Genomic DNA, 23,923 nt, shown 5'->3' with positions numbered 1-23,923 from the left:
CCTCTTCCCTCATAAGGCTGAACTGAGAAGCCTGTAGCCAGACCAAAGAAGGTAGGTATTCCCACTGTCAGGCACGAGAGAGGGGGACATCATCAGTACAGATTCGGAAAGTACTACTACTAAGGAAATACTAGGATATTTCACACAAATGCATTACTTGGACGAAATGCACAAATTCTTTTTTTATAAGACACATACTGCCAAAGCTCACTCAACACACAACTGGTAACCTAAATAGTTACTGATTTATTAAAGAAATCAAATTTGTAGTCAGGAAGTTTCCTGCAAAGAAAGCTCCAAACCGAGAAGGCTTTACTGGCAAATTGCACTGAACGTTTAAGGAAGAGTACCAATTCTACATACTCTACACAAACTAGCCCCAGAACGGAGGAGAAAGTGATGATTTTTAACTTATTGTGAGGCCAACATTATCCTAATACCAAAATCAGAAAAAAGATAATTTCAAGAAACCACAGACCAACACACCACATACGCACAGATGCAAAAATTAATACAATTCTGGCACATCATATCAAACGTATTAAAGGAAATTACATTAGGGCCACGTGAGGCTTATTCCAAAAACACAAAGTTGATTTTACATTAGAAAACCACTCAGTATAATGATCTTAATAGACAAAAAAAAAAAAAAAAAAAAAAGGAAAACCACATGACCACCTGGATACAGAGAGAGCATCTGACAAGACCCCATACCCAGTCATGACTGAACGCTCGCAGAAAGCTTGAGGCCATCTCCTCAATCTGACGGAGGGCTGAATACAAAGGGCTTACATCCAGCTCACGTGGTGCCTGACGTTCAAGACTGAATGAATGCTACACCCTCAGGTCGGGAACAAGGCCACTTCCATGAAATGCTATTCTAGCCAGTGCAGTCAGGCAAGGAAAAACAATGCATTCACATAGGAGAGGAAGCAGTAAAGCTCTTTACTTGAATAAAAAGATGGTCTATGTAGAAAATCCCACATAATCTGTAAAAGCTACTAGAACCATCGGATGCATTTAACAAGCTCTCGGGATACTAAATTAACATACAAAAATAAACTGCATTCGTGAATGGTAGCTAGAAGCAACTTGAGGTTAAAATTACTTACTGTTTACCACAGCATTACATTTTTTTGAGGGCTGGAAAAATCTGACAGAAGATAAGCAAAACACTCCCAGTGAGCAGTGCAGGCACTGGTCAGAGAAATGAAACACAGCCTGACTAGGTGGAGACAGGGACCGTTTTCAAGGGCTGGAAGTCTCGATACGAAGGTGTCAATTCTCCCGTGAACGGACCTAAAAATTCAACGTGATCCCAATCAGAATCTCAACAGGTGTTGTGCAGACACCGGCAAGCTGAATCTAAAAGGCACACAGCAGCACCAAAGACCCCAAAGAGCCCCCACAGCCTGGCAGACCAGAGGAGGAGGACCAAGAGGAGGGCTTCTACTGCCTGGGCTCAAGACTCGGCAGCACGAGAACACGTATGAATGGAAACGAGCACATGGAGAGGTGCTCAGCTTTACTCAGGAGGCAAACGTGCACCCGGGCCACAGAGAGACACCACCTCCCAACTAACAGAAGGACCGAAATTAACAGACTGACCGGCCCAAGGCTTGTGAGCAGGTGGGGCGACGGGACCCTCACACGAGCTGCTGGAAATGCAAATGGTGTAGCTGCTTTAGAAAACTGTTTGGCGCTTCTTTAAGAAGCTGAGTGCCCCGCACCACAGGACCCAGCCATGACACTGCCCCACCCAAGAGAAAGGGACCTGGGTCCATCCGAACACCTGTACGCAGACGTTCACAGCAGCTCTCTTTGGAATGACCGACGTATGGAAAAACCCAATGTCCACCCACAGGTGACTGGACAGGTGAGCTGTGGCAGATTCCTCTAACGACACACACTACTCAGGCCTCAAAAGGAGCCAGATCAGAATCACTGTTACACACCTGACAACTACCACTTTCAAAAAGGCAACAAAGTCACGTAACAGTACGGTCAAATCTCAAAATAATTCTGGTAACGGAAAGGAAGATGCCAGGCAAAAAACAGTAGGTCCTGAACGTTTCCATTTATGTAAAACTGTACAAAGTGCAAACAAACTAGCGACAGAAAGTGCTGCCCGTGGCCCGGGAACGGTGGGCGGAGAAGGAACGAGGAAGGGGCACAGGAAGTGTCTGCGGTGGTGGATGTGCTCTTTCACAGGATGTACACACGTCCAAATCCTCAAACCGTACGTTTCATCAGGCACAGGTGACCACACGTACGTTGTATCTCCGTAGGCCCACTTCTTTTCAAACAGGAAACTTCCTATGGGAAGTAAGCACTCACAGAGATGTGCGGCCCACCTGCCCTGTTCAGAGGCCCCGCCCTCAGCTCTGTTCAACCCGCGGAGCAGTGGTGCTGCCCATCTTCCCGTCTTTCTTAATAAGTGGGGAACACACATTTTTTTGGAAGTGAGAATTCTGGTTTTCCGTAACTTAACACAAGCAAGCAACCTAAACCCTAACCGGGACGGGCAGAGGCTCCAGAGGCAGACAGCTCCAGGCTGTCAGAGGTGGCAGCCGGGCTCGTGCTGAGGTGCCCGCCGCTCCCACCCGGTCTCTTATTTCTTCCACCCTCCGCCTGGCCGCCCACCAGCCTGCTCAAGACCTGGGCCCGTGTCTGTCCGTGCGTCTGTCCGTCCGTTCGAGATCGCTGCCTTTCGGTAGCCCCTTGCTGCCGGTACCAGGCCCACAGACCCTCTGGCTGTTCTTGGACACCTTCTCTCTGGCTCAGCCCCACGGCCTGTCACACCTGCCCTCTGTCCCGCGTCCTTCCGCAGGCCAACTCGTGCACCGCCTTCCGCCCGTGCTAGCTCTCTTCTCCCTCCCCGCCTCCTCCTCCCTTTCAGTGGGCCCACTGCACGGTCCAGGGGGACACTCGGTCAGAAACGTCCACGGACAAATTGGCTCTTTCGTCCTGCCAAGGACCCCTGTGCCACCTGGCCAGGTCCACCTCTTCCCACACATGCTTCCTCACCCCTGTAACCCCTGCCATTGCAGGGACTCTACTGAGCTGGTTTCTCTCATTTCAAGAACCGTCCCCTTCCTGGACCTCACCTAGCTCCCACTCCACCTGCTCTGCTTCCACGGCCAGTAACGGCCTCTCCCTGCTGACCCTCAACCCATTCACGCCCAACACACTTCGAGCTGGTGGCAGTCCCAACACTCAAATGTTCCTTAAATAAAACTAATATAAAAAAAAAATCTCTGATCTATCTTAAAATTAGCACCTTCTCATACTTAAAAGATGCAATGAAACAACAAGCAACAGATCTAGAGAAGTTCTCTGTAGCATGCCTACCCAGGAACAGCACAGCACAAAGGACACGGAAAGGACTCCTACAAATATCAAAAACCAAATTACTCAGAAGGAAAAGATATGAGCCAGTATTTCAGAGAGGAAGAAATCTTGTGGCCAAGAAACATGGAAATTCTGAACTTTATATGCAGTCAGAGAAATGCACCTCCAGACCATAAGGAGACATTATATACCTAGCAAGCTGGCACAAATTTAGAAGGCTAACGAAGCCAGGTTTGGGCTGGCATGGATCAAGAGGTTCTTACAGATGCCGGTTCTGGGGATCTCTGATGTCACCACAGGTAAAAGCTGAAATGTACATCCCCCAAACCACAGTCTCACTTCTAAGTGTACAGCCCAGAAAACATGAGTCTGTGCACAAGGAGGGAGAAGGTGCCCACAGAAAACCTTCAGAGCAGAGACAGGGCCGATGTCCGTCCACACAACAAGTAGAGTAGTGGACTCACCTGGGGGGGGGGGGGCGGGGAGAAAGCAGTAGGTGACACTGAACAGTGACACACAACATGAAGAATCCTGGTAACATGCCAGTGAAATCCTCCTAGACACTAGGGACCGCAAGCTCAAAACAAACCCAAAAAATACTTGGGGCACCTGGGTGGCTCAGTCGGTTGACTGTCTGACTTCAGCTCAGGTCATGATCTCATGGTTTGTGGGTTCGAGCCCCGCGTGGGGCTCTGTGCTGACAGTTCAGAGCCTGGAGCCTGCTTCGGATTCTGTGTCTCCCTTGCTCTCTGGCCCTCCCCTGCTTGCGCACACTTTCTCTCTCTCAAAAAATGAACACACGTTAAAAAAAATTTTTTTTAAATACATTTTTCCTGTGTGTGGGTGTATGAGTGTGTGTGTATAAAGATGCACAAACTGTTTTTTCTTTTTTAAAGCAAGGGAGAAACAAATACAAAATCCCAGTTAGTGGGGGGGGGGTGCAGTGGATGAAAGGGAGGGGACGGCAGGTTGGCAGGGCCACTGCTCCACGCTCGCAACGTGGTAAATGACAAGATCTCCGCGTACTTAAGGTCCAGAAATGAATGAAGAGAAAATGTTTGCAACTTTGGAGTCGTGACCTAGAAACACGAACACCCCACGCTGCCTCCCCCACCCCGGCACTTCCAGGTGGAGAGACGGAAGGAAGAGGCTGCTGCCATCAACAGCGAAAACGCGCTTGCAAGAAGAGACACCGAAAGCCTCACCGGTTATATGTAAATTCCACATCCATGGGTTCAAAGTTATATGCTTGTTCAAATTCTGGGTTAAGTTTAAGAGTTACTTCTTCTTCGTGAATCTAAAAAGGAAACAAACAATTTAATTTCCATACTTTACATTGGATTCGTTGGGACAATCTTCTATCTTTATCTAGCAACACATCATGAAACCCTTTACAGATTTGAGCTACACTTGGGCATTTTAAATCCCTGCAAAAATAATCAAGAGGATTAAATCACAGTGTTGTTTGGTGTCGTTACACTGTCCACACGGGAGGACCCGGTCGGTGGACGCACCCACACCAGCACACTTACTGAGCTTCTCACTGGCTGCACCCTAGAGATCTGGGTTCTGGGGAAACAGTGTGCCACACAGGCCATGTCTCTGAAGAAGACGAGAAAGCAAACAATGACCAATGCAGCGAGGGGTACCTGCCGCAAAAGCACCTCCGTAAAGAGGTCATTCCAAGACTTCCCCTTCCAGAATAGGGAACTACGCATCCTGGGACCCTCCAGCCAAAACTAACGCCTGCACAAAGCTGTTCCTGGACAGGCGGGGCAGAAAGGGAATTTCTAAGGGAGCACAGGAGGAAACAAACAAAAAAAAAACAGGAAGGAAACGGGGCGCCTGGGTGGCGCAGTCGGTTAAGCGTCCGACTTCAGCCAGGTCATGATCTCGCGGTCCGGGAGTTCGAGCCCCGCGTCAGGCTCTGGGCCGATGGCTCGGAGCCTGGAGACTGTTACCAGTTCTGTGTTTCCCTCTCTCTCTGCCCCTCCCCCGTTCATGCTCTGTCTCTCTCTGTCCCAAAAATAAATAAACGTTGAAAAAAAAATTAAAAAAAAAAAAAAAAAACAGGAAGGAAAGCCCTGAGTTGAAAAGGGGTGCAAACTGAATGAGGGCTGCCAGGCAGCGCGGGCTTCACGGAGGCCAGGTGACTGGAGCCGGCTCTGGTTTGTGACAGGAGGCCGGCAGGCACACGGGTGGTGGAGCTGCCCCGTCAGCAGGGCCCCTCCCTGCAGCAGAGCAGAAGCCACAATCCCTGTGGACGGAGGGGGAGCCCGGCACGGGTCCCCAGGTTTCCCAGGGATGGAGACAGATGAAAATGAATCTGTAATTAAAGATCACCAAGCACACAAGGAAGCAAATCACCAAGAGTGAGGGTCAGCAAAAACAGCCATCACAGATCTGGGCCCGAAGGACTTCACACACTGACAGTTATTTCTAGAAACCTGAAATACTACATGTGAAATTTTTTAAAAAATCCATAAAGAAAAAGATAAACAAACCTAATATAAAAACTAAGAGGGCAGGATACCCGGGTGGCTCGCGGTCGAGCATCCACTCTTGATTTCAGCTCAGGTCATGATCCCAGGGCCATTGGGATAGAGCCCCAAGATGGCTCTGCACTGAGCATGCAGCCTGCTCAGGATTCTCATTCTCTCTCTCTCTCTCTCTCTCCCACTTCGCCCCTGCACCCCCCCCCCCACCCCCGCTCATGCTGTCTCTAAAATAATAAAACAAAAAAACTCACACCTCTCTCCCTCCAAAAAAAAAAATCCAGGGCACCTTTAATAAATCAAGCAGAGTGCTTGGAGATGAAAATCATGCTCAATGAGATAAACTAAGCAGGAAAGGAGGACATGACCGTGTCTGTTTCCAGGCACGTGCTCCTGGCAACAAGGAGGCCCCTCTGTGGAGGTGACTATGGTGGCAGGGGTCAGTGCTGGGGCCCCCTGGACTAGCATGAGTACACAACCTGCCAGATGCACAGTGGCCTCACTCTGGAATGTCCCCACCAGCTGCTGCCAGGGTGAGAACACTGGGCCGCCTCTCAAGGAAGAACCAATCTGACATCAATGGAGTAAGTAAGTGCTCATCCTGGATGCGTGTCCTCTGCCCACCACACCACCTGTGGGCCTCTCCTGAGGGGCTCCTGAACCATCATGGTTTCCTATGCCACTGCACTGGCCAAAAATGAAATTCTAGAGAATCAAGTACAGCGATGGGCTGAGGCCTGTAGAGTTTACTAACTCGACCATGAATTCCATCACTCAGAGGCAGATGACTTTGTGGAATATCCCACCGAAGGATGAGTAAGGGTGCTCGACACCCCCAAGGCTTCAGTGTGGGTTTGTCAGCTTATGGTGCTGGCGCCCCCCCAACCAGTGTTCAGGACCCAAGGGGGCCTTGTACCTTCAATCTCTGGCCCTGCTGCTTCTGAGGCTTTAGTCCCCAGGGGTTCCTCCCTGAGGGGCACAATCGGGTCTACTCTTTGGAAGCTAAGACTGTGCCAGTTGGCCATAATGGGCTCCTCATACCTCTTGGTCGACAGCCAGAGTGGTTACAGCCGGGGAGGTTCAGGCTAAGTGGCCACCACTCTGCAGGGGGAGAGAGGGCAGCTCGCTGTGCCGCCACATCCCTGAGGACAGTCAGCGGGAGCAGCTGGCAGGGCGCCAAGGGTCGGCTCCCTCCCCAGTCGTCCTACAGCACTGGTTTCACGACCAGCTGCACTGGCCAGGGCTGGCACTGGTGTGCTGGTGCAGAATGCGGCAAGCGTGGTTGCGGAGGCCGGATGTCGCCCCTCTTGCAAATCCTTACCAGACCCTTCTAGTCCCCGCAGCCCATCCCCACTCCAGAGGCAGGGCTCTGGTGCGTCCTCAGTTTTCTGCCTGAGGCAGTGAGCAGGCTTCCCCTGACCCTTCGCGGCAGTGCTATGAGCAGGGTGGCAATGGAGACCAGCTGCTGAGTCACACAACCTTGCGGTGGGCCAGGAGGGGCTAGAAAAGCCAACAAATCTCCACAGAAGCAGTAAGAGCTGTAGACTTTTAAGTGCATTTTTCCTTCCGAGGCTCTCTCTTCTGGGGCACATTCAGGATGCCCAAATTTGACTAAATGCAAACATCACAACTTACACATGATATATTTAAAAGGTAAATATGGCTATACAGCTTACGTGATTGAAAATTATAGGACTTAAAAATTTTTTTAATTTATTTTGAGAGCACGTGTGCGAGGGGTTGGGGGGGGGCGGGGAGAGAGAGATAGAGAGAGAGAATCCCACCCAAGCAGGCTTTGAGCTGTCAGCACAGAGCCCAAGAGCCCAACGTGGGGCTCGAACTCATAGAACTGTGAGATCACAAGCTGAGCCCAAATCCAACTCAGACACTTAACTAACAGAGCCACACGGGCACCCCAAAAAGTACGTAATTTTTAAAAAGCTATTAAGTTCTCTTTCTGCATCAAATTTATTTAAGTATTTACTTTATCCTGCATCTTCTGAAGTACCGTCAAAGCCTGAAGAAGTGCCTCTGCCCCAGCCAGGGTGGGCAGGTGACCCCCGACTGGCCGGAAGGGCTGGCCCAGCACTAGCGGAGCAGGCGCGCCTCTCACCTCAATCACATAGCCGATGTACTCGATGACATGTCCGCTGTACTCTTGGCTTTTTAAGACCAGCTTATCACCTAGTTAAAAAACATAGCATGACATGTAAAACGATAAAATCACAGAGCTTTGCTGCTGTACTATAAAATCAAACGCTGTGAACAAACGTCAGCGGGGGTCAGCTGCTTAGGAATCGTGTCACCACGGCCAAAGCGCAGGGCTGGGTGCACAGAAAACTCTGAGCCAAAGCAAAGGAAGGGAGACGACGGGACTGCAGTATTGCGGTTCACACGTTCTCCCCCAAAGGGGGCAGCGTCTGCGGTCCCTCTAGAAAACAGGACACGTAACAAACCCACCTGCGTACAGAGAAGGCCTACTTTCAGCCAGTCCTGGGACCTCCAGAACCAGCAAATCCCCATTTCTTTTCAAGGTGACCCCACTCATGTTATACTCTTTCAGTTCTATTTCTGCATGAATCTCCTCAAGCCAGAGCAAAGTCGAAAACTTCTCCTTGTAGTTTGACATGTTCAAAAGCTGAAAAAAAACCCCCAGCAAGTTAGTGAGAACAGAGTCACATGTCCGACACACCCGTATCCAGGAAAGCGGCGGGCACTGGAGCCGCTGTGTCCAAGCTGCTGAAACTCAGCGGACCGGGGAGAAGGCAGCTTTCAAACACCGACCACCACCAGCATGGGACAGTGGCCCGTGTACCCCAGGGAGCCTCGCGACGGCCCCGGCTGCCACCTGAGAGCTGCCAGGCCCTGGCGCAGAGGGCCAGGGGAGCTGTGTGGTCTCTGCACTGAGGGCATGGAACTGGGGTCCAAGGAGGCCAAGGTGGCAGAGCGCCAGGAAGAGAGAGCAGCACAGAGGTGTGGAGCACTTCGGAGGGTCCCCTCCGGGCTGTCAGCCGAGCACTGGTCAGTGCACGAGCATAGGAAACCATGTCATGTTGGGACACCCAACTAATGGGATAAGAGCAGGGCTCGACCAGCACCCGGGCTGCCACCATTCTCTGGGGTGGGGGCCGTTCTGTGCATCGTTGGGCACTTACCAGCATTCCTGGCCCCTACCCACTTGCTGATACTTGCGCCCCCCCCCCCACCCCCGTCATGACAGCCAAAAATGTCTCCAGGGCTGAGAGCCACTGGATTAGATGGAATAATTCCTAGAGCTCACACAGGATCAAGAACAGCGTGGTTCCCATCAGCCCCAATGGAAAGGCTTGTAATAGACGAGACATCAAACCTAGCATTCCAACAGGTATTGGACCCACCTAACAAAGCCTTAAAGCCAGGCTTGAAAGTATTTGTTTCCAAGTAACTTAACTGCGTCCCAGAACAAACTTAAAAATATTTTCAGGAATGGAAAAATATCCAACAGCTGGCAAGATAAAATCCAGAGTGTCTGGCATTGAAAACTTACGAGGCTTAGGGGTGCCTGGGTGGCTCAGTCGGTGGAGTGTCCGACTTCAGCTCAGGTCATGATGTCGTGGTTCAAGAGTCTGAGCCCACGTCGGGCTCACTGCTCTGAGTGCACAGCCTGCTTTGAATTCTCTGTCTCCCTCTCTCTATGCCCTTCCCACTCTTGTGAGAAAAAAAAAAAAAAAACAACCAGCTCTCTCTCAAAAATCAATATAACATTTTAAAAAAACGGTCAGCAGACTTAGAAACAGAAACTACAACTTACAACGGGGAGAAAAACCTCTCAACAGAACCAGATATGACATGTATGACAGAATCTGCAGACAAGGACACTGAAATAGCTGTTCTTTGAAGAACCAGAAAAGACTGAGCACGTGAAGTAGACACACAGAGATCTAAAAAAGAGCCAACTGAACCGGTGGAGAGGAGAACTATCATGTGTGATGTTAAAGCACACTGGATCAGACTACACATTGCAAAAAAAAAAAAAAAAAAAAAAGACTAGTGAACTTGAGGACTGGCAATAGGAACCTTCCAAAATGCAGAGGCAAGTCCTGAAGACATCTGAGCAGAGCATCTCTGAGCTGCGGGGCGGCTCCAAGGAGCAACGGGAATCTGAAGAAGGGGCTCAGCAGAAAGACTATCTGAAGACAGAACGGCCAAAAAATACCCAAATTTGAGGAAAACTGTAAGTCCATATATCCAAGAAGTTCAAGGAACCCCAAGCCCAGAAACTGGAAGAAAACTGTACCAAGGCATGTTGTAAATTATTACTTTTTTTTTACAACTAGTGATAAGGAGAAAATCTTAAAAGCTGCTAGAAAAAAGTGCACATTACATGCAAAAGAACAAAAGGTAAGAAGGAAAGCAACGAGCCAGAAGACAGCAGAGCGGCCTCTGCAAAGCTCCAGCCTAGAATTCAAGACCCAGCAAAAATATCTTTCAAGAATGGAGGTGAAACACTCTTCCAGACATACAAGGGCCGAAAGAACCGCTCACTCGCAGATGAGCACCAAAGACGTTCCCTTTGTTTGGCAGAACAAGGACCCCATGGGGGGGTGTGGGTCCACGCAAAGCAGTGGACCAAGAATGGGAATTACATGGTAGGCGTCAGAAAAGACTTCTCTTTTAAGATGCTTTTAAAAGATAACGGACGATATATACGTAAAGTAAACACGGTAAAACACAGCATGAATCTCAGAGCGTACGTAGAAGCCGTATTTATGACATTAGCAAAATGTCCAAGAAAAGAGACCGGGAAGGTGCTGCCATGGGAGTCTCACCACGTGGGACACACTAGACCCCTAGATGCTTCAAGCTTGTGCTACGCCGACACGACACCACCTTCCACGCGCAGCTACTCAACGCTGCACTGAAGTAAAGTTAAAGAGAACTGAAGACTCCATTCCCCTGGTGCAGCAGCCACACTTCAGATGCTCCACAGTCACCTGTGGCCGGCGACTGCCATGTCAGAGAACACAGATACAGAACATGTCTATCGCAGCAGAAAGTTCTAGTGCACAGCGCTGTCAGAAACCCTGAAGCGACAGGACACACGCTGCAAAAGAAAAGTTACCAGCCGAGAGAGGAGATAAACGGAATTACAAAATAAAAGCAGAAAAAGAAAAAAAAAAAAGGAAACAATGAACAAATACAAATAGCAAAATGATAAATTTAAACAAAGTCGTATCAGTAACCACACAAACGCGAAAGTAAAAACAGCACAATTAAGGCAGAGACTGTCAAATAGGTAAAAGAGCGAGAACCAACTGAGGGCTTCCTATGAGAAACACGTTTTACTGACAAAAATTTTTAAGTATTTATTTATTCTTGAGAGAGAGACAGAGTGTGAACAGGGGAGGGGCAGAGAGAGAGAGGGAGACACAGAATCCGAAGCGGGCTCCAGGCTCCGAGCTGTCGGCACAGAGCCCGACGTGGGGCTCAAACTCATGAACGACGAGATCATGACCTGAGCTGAAGTTGGACGGTCAACCGACTGAGCCCAGGTGCCCCGAGGAACACACTTTAAAGATAAAGTCATAAATGGGGTACCTGGGTGGCTCAGTTGGTTGGGTGTCCGACTTCAGCTCAGGTCATGATCTCGCAGTTCGTGAGTTCGAGCCCCATTATCGGGCTCTGTGCCGACAGCTCGGAGCCTGGAGCCTGCTTTGGATTCTGTGTCTCTCTCTCTGCCCCCCCCCACCCCCCACTCACTCTCTCTCTCTTCCTCGAAAATAAACATTAAAAAAATTTTTTTAAAAAAGACTTAAAAAAAAAAGGTAAAATCATAAACAGGTTAAAAGTAGGACAAAAGAAACACCATGTTAACACTGATCAGAAACAAGTTGCATAAGCTACACGAGTATCACACAGAGTAGATTCCAGAACCAAGAACACCAGGAACAAAGTGAGACGTTTCATGCAGAAAAAGGGGCTAACCAATGAAGATGACATGATAACCATGAATATTTCTGCCCCTAATTACAGAGCTGCGATACAGGAAGTAAAGACCGATGGCCTGGCATGGAAAAACAGACACGTGTCTACGGCTATGAGTGAGACTTGCCTCTCCAGAAGTGGTGGGACAGGAGACAGATGTCAATTAGGACACAGAAGATTTCAATAACACTACTGAGCAACACACCCTGATTTTTACAGAATAACCCACTACTAACGGCACAAAGCATGTTCTTTTCAAGCGTGCAAGAAATACTTAGCAAAATAGATATTTTAAGCTATGAAACAAATGTCAATAAACATAAAAGAGAACAAATGAAACCAAGTAAGCAGAGGAAAGATAGTAAGAATCACAGCAGACATCAATGAAAAAAAAAATAGAAACAATAAAATTAAAAGCTGACTCTCTGAAAAGATTAGTAAAAATTTATAAACATCTAACCAGAATGATCAGGAAAAAAGAGGTGCAAATTACCAACATTATCAACAACTTCATGCAAATAAATTAGCTTAAATAGTAACAAAGTCCTTTAAAAAAAAAAACAACCCACAAAGGCTCACCTAAGAAAGAAGCTGATTTGCCCTATCACTACTAAAGAAATTGAATTCCTAATTAAAAATCTTCCCACAAAGAAAACTGACCTGAACGCCTTGCTGGTAAATTCCATCAGAGATTTAAGGAATGAGTAGTACCACTCCTACATACACACTCGTAGGGAAATAAAGAGGAGGGGACACCCCAAACCATCCTAGGAGGCTCACGCTACGCTCGAATCGACACAGGACCAAAGTGTCACAAGAAAACCACACTACAGACCAACGTGCCTCGTGAACACAGATGAACGCGTGTGCACACACGTGAGTGCTATCAGAGGAACAGAAGGCTGACCTAACATCTGGAAAATCAAAGGAATTCACCACGTGAACAGACTGAAGAAAGAAAACCACACGATCCTCGCAACAGAGGCAGAAAAAGCAGCTGAAACTCACGAGATGGACCATTTTCAGGTGGACAAGTTAGCGCACCGAGCACACTCACGGTGTGGTGCGGCCACCTGTAATGACAGCCTGACCCGGTCGGCACTGCCTCCCCCGGCCCCCTTCCTCCGGCCCCTGGCTGGAAGGCAGCCCACCAGCCTCCGTGGCCAGGTGTCTTGTGACACACAGCCATGCAGTGTGGGACTCCTCCTGTGTAGCATCAGTAGGTGAGCTGAGGAACGCGCTCCCATGGCGACGACACAGCCCTAAGAAGCAGGGACACAGCAGTACCAACTGTGACAGATGTGACCTCGCCTCACGGCGCTGAATCCCAGGTGTGGGTATGGCCGCTTCCTCCTGGAGGCCCCCCGGGGAGAAGCATGTCCTCCTGCCCGTTCTTCTCCGAGAAGCGCCACATCCCCGCCATCACGGGCCAAGCGGCCCGTCCACCTCCCGGGGTCCGACCCTCCTGGTGCCCTCCCACAAGGACTCCTGGGCTCCGCTGGGTCACCTGGAAAATCCAGGGTCATCTCCCCCACCTGCCGAGTCCCCTCGACCATGTGAGGTGACCCAGGTCAGGTCAGAGGTGCCGGTGTGAATCGTGGACATCTTTTGGGAGCCGTTCTTCTGTCTACCACACAGATGGACCTCAAACCAAAATAACTGCGCTGAGTTAAAGGGCCAAAGAAAAAGAATACTAGGATTCTGTTTGTAGAATTCCAAAAAGGAAACAAAAATCTGGCGACAGAAAGTGGAGCACGTGAAGCAGAGAGATGGGGTGGGGGCACACAGAAATGCTGGGGGGACAGGGGCATCCCTCATCTGGACCGCGGTGACACCATGTGCTCATCACAGCATGTGCCCACACTCACGCGGGCTGCGGGGACGCTGACCAAGGGCACGTCTCACGGGCAGTTACATGACTAAACAGACCACACCCGCGACACAAGTCTGGAACCTTTAGCCTCACAGCACTTTTCACAACTGGTACCATCAACGTTATCGCTTCAATTTTCATCTGCGAACTTCTGCCTTCATGAGGAAGGTCCCTTCCCGGTGCCCAGGCTCACGTGAAGGGGAGTCAGGGACACACAGGCTCTAATGATGGTCCAGTCACTTGGCCTCAGGGTGTGCCCCCTCCCCCCAACTATTTCTACGGGCAGCCTGCTGCCACAGAACCTAGTTCAGACCCGGAACTCATTACGGATACTACAACGCCTTCCTAACAAGCTTCCCCGCTTCCAGTTTGCGGCCCGCTCCATCCACGCTCTGCAACACTGGCCCCTCCAAGCGGCCATGCCAGCGGCCCAGCCACGCAGGGCCATCCCACCTGCCCGGTGTCTCCATGCGCTACTCACCGTATGTGGCCTCTCTCTCCCTCTTCCAGAAGGCTAGCAAGTCTGGGAGGGGGGGCCCCTCCGACCTGTGCCTCCCGAACGCACGCCACGGCACCGCGGGAGCCTCCCCTGCCCGGCCGCTGGGGGCCCAGAACCTCGCGGGAAGGAAGGGCCCCACTACCCCTAGGGGCATCTGCTCTGGTTCAGACAACCACTCCCCAGGTCCCCGCTTCCCCCTAAACCTTCTTTCCTCTGCGCACAGCCCCACGTCCATCTGTTCTCCCCTGCCGCACGTGCTCAGCACACATAAGGGTGCCCTCCGGCTGCTGTCTGGTCTCCCTGTCATCACCTGGACACCGCACAGGCTCGTGGACCCCCGAACCCCATGGGAAGTGCCCTCCTGTACACCGGGCAAGCGCTCTCCCCACCAAGCAGATGGACACTTTCCTTTTGCCTGGACTTGGTTTCCATGTGCTCACAGGCATGTGTTCCCTGTCCCTGGGCTCCTCGGTGCCACCCCTCCCCTGCAGGGGCCCCGCTCCAGGTCTGGCTTCAGCCACCACCTCTAACAGTGGACAGGCTGGACAAGACTTCCTCCGGGAGCCACCAATGGGCCCGGGCACAAGGCAGCACCACGGCACCTGGCAAGGGCGGCAGCTGTGTGGCCCTGCCGTCCCGGCTCTGGTCCCCGCCCCGGTCCCGATGGCTGCAGGGCCTTCCCACACGTGACGCCTTCCCAGCTGCTCAGAATCTGACCCTGGAGGGAAAGCCACGCCAAGCAGAGACAGGCTGGGCTGCCGGCGTCCCCACAACTAGTGTCGGCGGCAGGGGGACCTGTCTCCCATGAACTGGAAATTCCCAGCCAACTGTGGCAAAAAATGAACCCGGGTAGGGCTCCCCCTGATTCCGTCAGAAAACTCAAGTTTTTTCTCAGTGAAGAGTATTTTCTCAGACCCTTTCCCTACCTCTGCGAGTAACGGCTGAAAAGTCAGAATGTCGATTTTTTGTTCCACACATTTCTTAAGTCTATCTGGTATTGGATACTGTGGAAGGAAACTTGGAAGTTGGCGTCTTGAGTTCCTTAAAAAAAAAAATTCCCAAGTCAAAAGTAATTCTTAATCACCCACACATTTTCCACCAGCCCTTTTCACTAGACGCCCTTGTCCACTTCAGAAAGGCTAAAGGTCAGTCAGTAACCGAAACTAACACGTGGACTGCTGGTGTCCATCCGTAGTTTGCAAACTCAGCTGCTCTGGGGCCCTTTCCCTCCCCGGGCCCTCTCCTGTCCTCAAGAGGAGAGGGGCCGCAGCACCCAAGGGCCCCTCGGGTCCCGTGAGTCTGAAACAGCCACTCTTAAGCTTCCCCTCAGCTAGCTCTTCTGCCACTTCGAGCCTGTCAACGCCAGAACCATCCCCGCAATGCTGCAGGACCACACGTTCGGTAGAGGCTGCTCTGATGGGCCCTGCCTTTCTCGTTTCCGCCTGGAGCTTCTCTGGGGAAACAAGCCTCGGCTCGTCCCGGAGAGGGAGGTGCGCAGGTGTCACCGAAGCCGGCCACCGCCAGGATGAGGAACATCACTGCTGCCATAGGTGAGTCTGATAGAGAATGACCAGGAAGGAAGCAGCTGGAAGAAGAGACAGTTGGAAAGACGACAGGGGTCACACGGGAGGTCCGGTGAATCTTCGATGCCAGGCTGTCCAGCCGCGTGAAGTGAAGAAAGGCACTGGGCACTCCTCCCTCATTCCAAGTCCTGCTTCCAGCTCAGGCCTGAGCGCAGAGGGTGGGACACCCGTACCCCTGCCTCCTTACTCCACAAACGGTCACCTCGGTTGTACGTCCCTGTAGCTAGGCTCTGGACGGGAAGGCTGCTTAGAGAGAAGCTCCGTGGCCGAAAGGCCCCTGGAAGCGCCAGAGCCACCAGCAGCAGCACCGGGAAGGGCCGCCACCTCCCAGCTGAGACACGGGTTGTGGCAGGAGCTCCATCAAAGCACGGTGCGAAGTGCACGTCAAAAGTGGAGGCGTTCGTAAGTGGCAGCAAAGGATTAACTACGCACGTGGACGGCATAAAGGGGACAGGATCCTCACCACACACACGTTTAGATAAAAGGCCTGAACAGTGTCACGACTTGGCCTCAAAATGCACGCTGAGTTAACAAAACATGTCTGTTTACAGCCTAAAACGGTTGGGAACTCAGCCGAGAAGGTCCTGGCACAAACAGGCCCTCAACAGACTGGCTAAGCAAACACAGACGATGCCATTCTGGGCGGGGAGCAAAGGTGGCAGGACGTGCGTGGTGGGGTGGTGGGCAGGTGCAGGTACTGGGAGTTCCAGGAGGCCCACGCCAACCAGGACACTCTGGGTCACCAGCTTGCCAACAGGAAACCAGTGTCTCCTGCTTTAGAGACACTCCCACACAGCAAACAGGGAAGCAGCTGGTCAGGGGACTGTTGGTCCAGTGCATTCCTCTAGTTAAAGCCAAATGATAACTAGAAAGTTGCCTGGCGTACCACTATGTGACAATCTGGGGTTCTTAAACGTTCCTATAACTCAGGCCTTATCATTCAGGATGTTTTCCTGCCTATAGGCTACGGTAACTGCTCTCGTGTTCCACGTTCCATCCCCAGAACATGTCCTTTCCACGACCAATGGTTCTTACTCCTTACTGATCGCTACTGATCACTCCATGTTGGAAACTATGTCTTTTACATATCTCACCTCATTTAATCTTTGTAACCAAGTGAGGGAGAGACTATCGTTTTATGAATGAGACTGAGGTTCAGAAAGGCTAAGAAACGAGCCCAAGGTCACACAGCACCTTGGTGGCAGTGCTGGATTCAAATAATGATACAACCCCAAAGCCAACCACATACTACTCTAATATTTTCTTTAGTCTGCAAATTAGCAACATCCTTCACACCTTACCTTAAATCGTTACTGGGCAAAAATGTGACCTGACATTCAGGGTTTTCTAATATTAGAAGGGAAATACCCGTTACTCCAGGAACTCTGGGCAGGACCGAGGTTAAACCTGTCAGTTCCTACAGCGGGGGGGTGGGGGTGGGGGAGTCTTCACATCACTGAGCAAAGTCGGGAATCGTCCTCACATCCCTGTCCGATTTTCTGGCACCAAACTTCAAAACAATCTGCTTTGTGGAGATTTCTGGGTCCAGCAGCAGCAGACGGAGGATGTTGTCCTGTAGCACTTTCTGGAAGCCTCTCCCTCAGTCCCTGCCTGGGCGGTCGCCCACCAGCCACATCTTGTGGCCCCCTTGCTGACGGGTGCCTCCGGGTGCCCGTGTGGGATGCGGGATGTCTCAGTAGCCAGGCTGGGCTGCTGGGAACATAGGAAGCTGGGGGGTGGGGTGGGGAGCAGCCGGGGTGGAGTTGGGGGCGGAGGGGGGACACAGCCTACTACTCCGTCCTCACACTGTAGAGCCATTCTGCAGACAAAACTTGACGAGCATCGTGAAAACACACCCCTCCCCCAAGTAAGGCGACTGAAAGAGGCGCCCGCCACAGTGCCCCCCCACCGCCGCTCTCCAACAACACAGCAGCCACACGCGTCTCTCACACCCCACGAGCGCACTGCGGATCCTGAGGTCTTTTCTGCTCACGGTACCTTTTCTGTGTGGTCACGACAACTGTAGCTTTTGTGGATGTTAACGTGGGAGTGGTTTTAGACTTCTTCCAGGAAAACGGTTCTCGGACGGCTATTAGAGACTCCTCCCCGCTGACCACGTTCACCTCCAGGAACCGCCCGATCGTGAAGCTGGAGAAGCAGAGCAGGAGGAGCTCCCTGCAGCGGCCTGGGCTCCTTGAGAAGACAAAACGCATCAGAGTCGTGGTCAGAAGACAAGCGGGCCGGACAGTTTCCCTTCGTGCGCGTGTGTGACACGGGCTACGAAACCACGGTCACCTGTAGTTTTTACTAATTCTTCTCAAAGGAAAAAAGGAACTTTCAGAAGCAAGGAACACATCATTTTCCTATGATCAAATCGGCCACATAAGCTGTAATTCTCAAACTTAAGAACAACAGGAAAGACAGTGTCGTCAAATTTTAATCAGAACACGTACAATGTTACCAGAAATCTTGTTTTCACTTTGCTTTCTGCCCAATTTCCTCCTGCTGCTGTAATTCAGGTTCTACTGGACGCTCCACACATTGTGCCCACCTACTGCCTTTTCGCAGATCTCTTATCGTCACATTCAAGGGATCCTTTAAAGTGGTGGCACCACGTACCGCTGACTGAAGGGCAATCTGTGTGAATGGTCAGTCATCCATGGGTTTGAAGCAAGGTGGCGGCGTAATCAGAGTCACATTTTAATGACGACGATGATTTATTTATTTTAAGAGAGACTGCACACGCACAGGTGGGGGAAGGGCAGAGAGACAGGGAGAGAGAGAATCCCAAGCAGGCTCCAGGCTGTTGGCGCAGAGCCCTATGCGGGGCTTGATCTCACGATCCTGGGATTGCGACCTGAGCTTAGATCAAGCGCTGGACGCTTAACTCACTGACCCACCCAGGTGCTCCCAGAGTTCCATTTTAGAAAAGATTTAGAATTAGCAACGTAGAGGACTACTGAGAGAGGAAGAGGCCTGCAGCCCAGATGCCCAGCTGGCGGGACCAGCGGGCGGTGGGGAGCAAGCAGGCAGGGTTGGGGAGCTCGGGATTCAGGAAAGGAGGCAGAGGAGGAGAAGGACCCTCAGGCTCGCCTGCCTGCTGCACGCAGCCTGCACAGGGAGGGAGGCCTCAGCCCCCTGCCCCGGGAGCCTGCATCGGGGCCAGCTGCCCAGGTGGAGGTGGAGGTGGAGGTGGAGGGCAAAAAGGCCTCAGCTGAGGGAGCAGGAGTGTGAGGGGAACGGAGGAGCAGAGGCTGAGAGTGCACAACAGGACTGAGGGTCAGAAGCCGGGTGAACAGGGTGGGGGCAGCGGGTCAGGCTTGGGGAGCAACTCCTTGGGTCGGTAAACTCACTAAAGCCATTTTCTCCCCACTGATTTTTCTCAAGGTTTTGTCTCATCAAAACAGTTAGGAATATTCTATAACCTCCAACCTAGAAGCATCACACAGGAAATCTACAGAGACGAATGTACAAATGTTCCCAAAGTAAACTCCCTCCCGACCCTCCAGCCACATACTTTGCGTCACACATAATCACGATGAGGGTTTTTCCACCTGGAGGGATGAGCCCTCCGGGGTCCAGCTCCGTCGCCTGCTTCCTTGGTGTTGCCTTTTCTTTGTCTCCGTTTTCTCCTTTACAGGTACAGTCATCTGGGAGATGGAATTTAAACCAAAATGAGATCAAGGGGTAGGCTGCTCCTGACGGCAGGTGCTCGCAGACAGGAACGCTCACCCACAGACAGGCACGCACACAGCCAAAGCACCAGACAGCAGCGGACAGCGGGCAGCCTTTCCCGAGTTCAGAACTATTCACGGGAACCAGCACGTCTGAAGCACTTCTGGGATCTGTCGAGCTATTTCTGCTCTTCTCCTCAGCCACGAAACATCAGAGAAGAGCCCAGAACCAAAAAGCTCGCAGTATAATCCGTTGCACCGGCTGGAGTGCTCTGGCCACGCGGGCCCCCGGCCCCCCCCAGAGCAGCTTCATTGTCACGCGGGCCCAGCAGGGCACACAGGCAGCCAAGCCCCAGCTGGCCGAACACGGTAACAGGTGAAACGTCTACCTGGTGAGATGTCTCCGTTGTTCACCAAACTGCTCTCTGACGCCTGAGAGGTTTTGTTTTTTTGGTGGCTGTCTAGAAAGTTAATATTTTTATCTGAAAAATTCTTCTTCTCAGGAATAGGAACAAGAGACCCTGCCGGGCATGTCTGGCCTTTATCCAGCATTTGAAATCTGAACTGTTTAGCTTTGTCCCAGCCAGCCAGTTTACAGCTGACTAAGTTTTGAGGAATGTCTCCTTTATTCCTGGAAAAAGAAAATGAGCCATGAATACAGATAAGATCCTGAAGCTAAAATAATCAGCTACCATAAAACACAGAATTCAATCTGATGAGTGAGAGATGACTGTAAATACCTTTGAAAGTAAAAAGAATATTTTAGGCTAAAAAGCTAAAAGATTTCCATAAAGGAAAAAATGAACAAAGTAAAGTTGGTTCTACAGAAATTCTTTAAAAAATTTTTTTTTAAATATTTATTTTTGAGAGACAGCACATGAGTCGGGGGGCAGGGGAGCAGGAGAGGGGCAGAGAGATTGGGAGACAGCGGATCTGAAATGGGCTCCACGCTGACAGCACAGAGCACGATGTGGGGCTTGAACTCTTGAACCATGAGATCATAACCTGAGCCGAAGTCAGATGCTTAACCAAATGAGCCACCCAAGCGCCCCTATTCTACAGAAATTCTTAAATCACAATCTAAAACCTGTTAAATGTAACTTTATTTGAGCGCTAAACTTACTCTATCCAGATCACCATATTTTTACTTTCTCCTTCTTTTAACGTTCCAAAATTTGTCAACCTCGTGACTTCGATGTCACCTTTGTTCTTCAGTAAAAGTGCTCCAAGGAACTCGTCGGCAGTCTCTTCAAAGGCAGAGGAGTCCCTGGAGAGAGCACCCATAGAACAGCATCACTGTGGCAGGTGTCCTAAAGCACCACTCCCCCTTCTCCCCAGCACCCAGGGAACTGGGATGGGGAAGACAGCAGGAGGAACTGCATCCGGAGAGCAGAAGCTCGGCCTTTGCGCTCATCAATTGGGACTGTCTTTTGGACATTCAACTGGGCAGGCAGACTGTGGGTGTGAGTGGGGAGCACACACGGGGCCAACGCTGTGGAATGGAGTCCAGCTCATGGAGGGAACCCACACACACAGAGCCTTGATGCCCCGTGCTGCCCCCAGCAGCCTCTTCTCTGGGCACAGGAAACCTGAGTGGGGTGACAGCACCTAAACTCTCCCAACTCTCCCAGGGCAGAAACACGGGTCTTCTCTGTCCAAGGCAGTACTCCTGGGGCTAGAACAGAGCTGGGCACACAGAGGGCATTTGTTGAGCTTGTGAAGGGCGGGACATTCGTCTGTTACAAACTCGGGAAATGGGCACTGACTGCCCACTGGCTGTGAGTTCCCCGGGATCCAGCAAATTCCCTTCATCCACCGCTCACCTGCTGACCCCCCGCTCTGACCAGAGTCAGCAACGAAGCGGGGACACCTCTCTTGCCCGTGAAGATGACTATTTGAGGAGGTCAACAGTCAAGGGAGAAGCCTCATGCGATCTGTCTGCGATTAGAGGGACCCTCCCCAAGGAGAATGAGCACCCCCAGACCTACATCTGAGTCCACTGCAGCCTGGGGGCCACCTGAGGAGACTCCCCAGAAACTAACCATCCACAGCCGGGGAGCCCACTGGTGGTGCCCCTGCCCACTCAACGATGCTAGTCCACACCCACTGTGAGCCACCAAAACAGCAAATCGGTAAGCCACAGGGCATGTTAAAAAGTAAATGTTTAAAAAAACCCAGATTGGGCAATAAGAATCTAGAAGAGGAGACAAACCGTAAGTCATTCCAATGAATATACTTGACCCCGAGGCCTAAGATGGCAACTGCTTTCTGTCGACGGTCAGTCATGGACCGGTCACCATCCTACAACCCTCCTGTGCCCAGGGCAATCAGGAGCCTAGTTAAATGCAGTGTTGTTTTCAAGCATTTCTGAGCTTAAATGAAGAGCCGTGGAAGCGCCTGTTTTCACGATACGGGTGTTTCCTTAAATTGGGTGGTGGCTCCAAGTGACCAGTTGCCCACTCCTGCCCCAGGGCTTTGGGCTGCTGCCTGGTGGGAGCAGGACAGAGCTAGCAGGAGGCCCAAGAGCCCAACTCAGATGCGGGCGGGAACCACTCTCCTCTCGTGGCACCAACCCTGGGCAGCGAGGCCTGCCTGTCTCACGCTCGCACCACTGGGTCCATCAGAGGGAGCTGACACTAGAACTCCTGTGCCTCCCAGGCCTTCTTGGGCTGTGAGAGGAGGTAAGGGCAATGCGTCTGGCTTCGCTGCCCCACAGGTGGGCCTGAGTCATTCTCCAGCGGGAAGCAGGGTCCTGTGGGGCAGGGGAACGGGGGGCACCGAGCGGCCAAGGGTGACAGTGATTGCTACATAGGGTGGGGCAAGGTTCCCACATGGCAGTCTCCCCACCCCACACATCTCCACAGCCTTGAGCCAGGCGGTCCATCCGTGACCCAGTGGCACTCCCCGCGGTGCTGCTCCTCACAGTCCCCACATGTGCCCCACTCCCGAGGTGCACGGACAGAGGTAGGTGCTCAGCGCAGAGCAGGACACAGGACACAAATTCCTTCCGGCATAGAACCTGCATTCTAAGTTTATCCTCTAGGAGAGGATAAACAGAGTCACTAAGGGACACGTAGAGCAAGCTCACCGGAGGTTAAGTGCTAAGGAGAGAAAGCGGGCAGAGGACAGGGCAGGAGGCAGGGCAAGGCTGCCGTTTACACTGGGAGCTCAGGGGAGGCCCCACTGTGTGTCATACACACACGTGGACAAGGTGGGAGATTACTGGGGCCATAGAATGAAAGAAATTCAACAATTCTAAGAACCTACTATGTTCAACACTTTTAAAAAAAACGCCAACCTGTGAAAGACGAACAAAAGATATAAGAACCCACCAGAATGTGAACACTGCCAATAAGACTAAGGGTTAAGAAGGAACCATTAACTCGAATTTCAATCAGACACAGAGACCGCTGAAAACCTTCCAGAAGATACTCTCCCTTTAACTACCCAGTTCAGGATTTGGACAGGCTATGACCTGAGGTTATTCAAGCAACTCTTAAAGTACACTTATATTGGGCCTCTCCCTTCCCAGAGAAGAAAGCCATTTCCCCATTACCGTCTTTTCACTGGGGTCATGCACAGGGCTCTCCAGACGTAGCATGACTGGCTGCTCTCCACCACCACGGCACTGACCATGTCATGTCTTCGAGGCACATACCCTTCAGCAAGTTTCAGAGAGTCCAAGGTGAAAAAGATGCTGTCGTCTATCACCCCGTTTTTCCCACAGAGGCTAGAAATGCAGACCTGTGAGCGCAGCAGCAGACAGCTGTTCAGACGTGTGCGTGCCGGGGGCCTCCCTCCGAGACCAGAAACACTTGTTGAACCGAGGGGCAACACCTTCCCTGGGCCCCACTGTAGACCAAGTCCAACCTCTGGTGGGTAGGGGGGGGCGGGGGGGCTGGTCTCAGAGAAGCAAAGCCATGATGATTTCACGAAAGTGGAAGGACCCCGGAGCCAAGGCCGAGGTAGCACGGTGGGAGCGTGTCAGGCAGCACCCTCAGCCCCAGTGTCCAGTGGCCGAGCACACCCGCTGTCACGGGCAGGCGCCAGTCCCGCACCCACCCCACTCAGTCCCAGCGGTCACACTTTCACATGCTGTGCCAACTACAGAGCTTAGAGTTTCACGGGATGAGTGAGCCAGGCGACCTCCAATTATGTCCCCGCGGAAACCAGTGCTCTCGGCAGGGAAACGGGGGCTTTTTGGCCAAGACTGAGCCTTACTTAGCTTGACTTCCCAACGCACCCAGGAGAAGCCCGGGCTGTGGAAACGCAGGAGGACGAGGGCAAGCGAGGGCCAACACCTACCCTGTCCACGCGCTTGTACCTCAGCGGCTTCACAGAGATGGCCTCGCTGATCCAGGTGCCTGGCCGGATCCAGTACTCTGCCTCCACCCAGTCTCCCTTGCAGGGCTGGAAACCTGCAGGCAGGGAAACCATGGTGCTTACTCAGTAATGCTGGTAATTATCAACGTGTGCAATTCATT

At 51.6% G+C, this 23,923-nt stretch overlaps 1 protein-coding gene across 7 annotated transcripts in view; it reads right to left on the bottom strand.

Moving 5' to 3' along the window:
* Positions 1-23,923, bottom strand: part of MOV10L1 (Mov10 like RISC complex RNA helicase 1) — a 72,735-nt gene that overhangs the window by 29,542 nt on the left and 19,270 nt on the right. For 6 of the 7 annotated variants that reach the window (XM_045062544.1, XM_045062545.1, XM_045062547.1 and 3 more), the window contains 10 exons: positions 23,745-23,857; positions 22,996-23,183; positions 20,563-20,706; positions 19,829-20,070; positions 19,283-19,415; positions 17,764-17,958; positions 15,109-15,223; positions 8,307-8,484; positions 7,831-8,030; positions 4,557-4,648 (listed from right to left, as the gene is read on the bottom strand). In XM_045062544.1, the coding sequence (XP_044918479.1) occupies positions 4,557-4,648; positions 7,831-8,030; positions 8,307-8,484; positions 15,109-15,223; positions 17,764-17,958; positions 19,283-19,415; positions 19,829-20,070; positions 20,563-20,706; positions 22,996-23,183; positions 23,745-23,857 (1,600 nt within the window). The remainder of the gene's footprint in view (positions 1-4,556; positions 4,649-7,830; positions 8,031-8,306; positions 8,485-15,108; positions 15,224-17,763; positions 17,959-19,282; positions 19,416-19,828; positions 20,071-20,562; positions 20,707-22,995; positions 23,184-23,744; positions 23,858-23,923) is intronic. The other variant, XM_003989414.6, reaches the window with a different exon arrangement.

The sequence above is a fragment of the Felis catus genome, chromosome B4, assembly GCF_018350175.1.
Source record: "Felis catus isolate Fca126 chromosome B4, F.catus_Fca126_mat1.0, whole genome shotgun sequence".
Classification (NCBI taxonomy): Eukaryota; Metazoa; Chordata; class Mammalia; order Carnivora; family Felidae; genus Felis; species Felis catus.
This window is presented reverse-complemented; position numbering and strand designations above follow the sequence as displayed.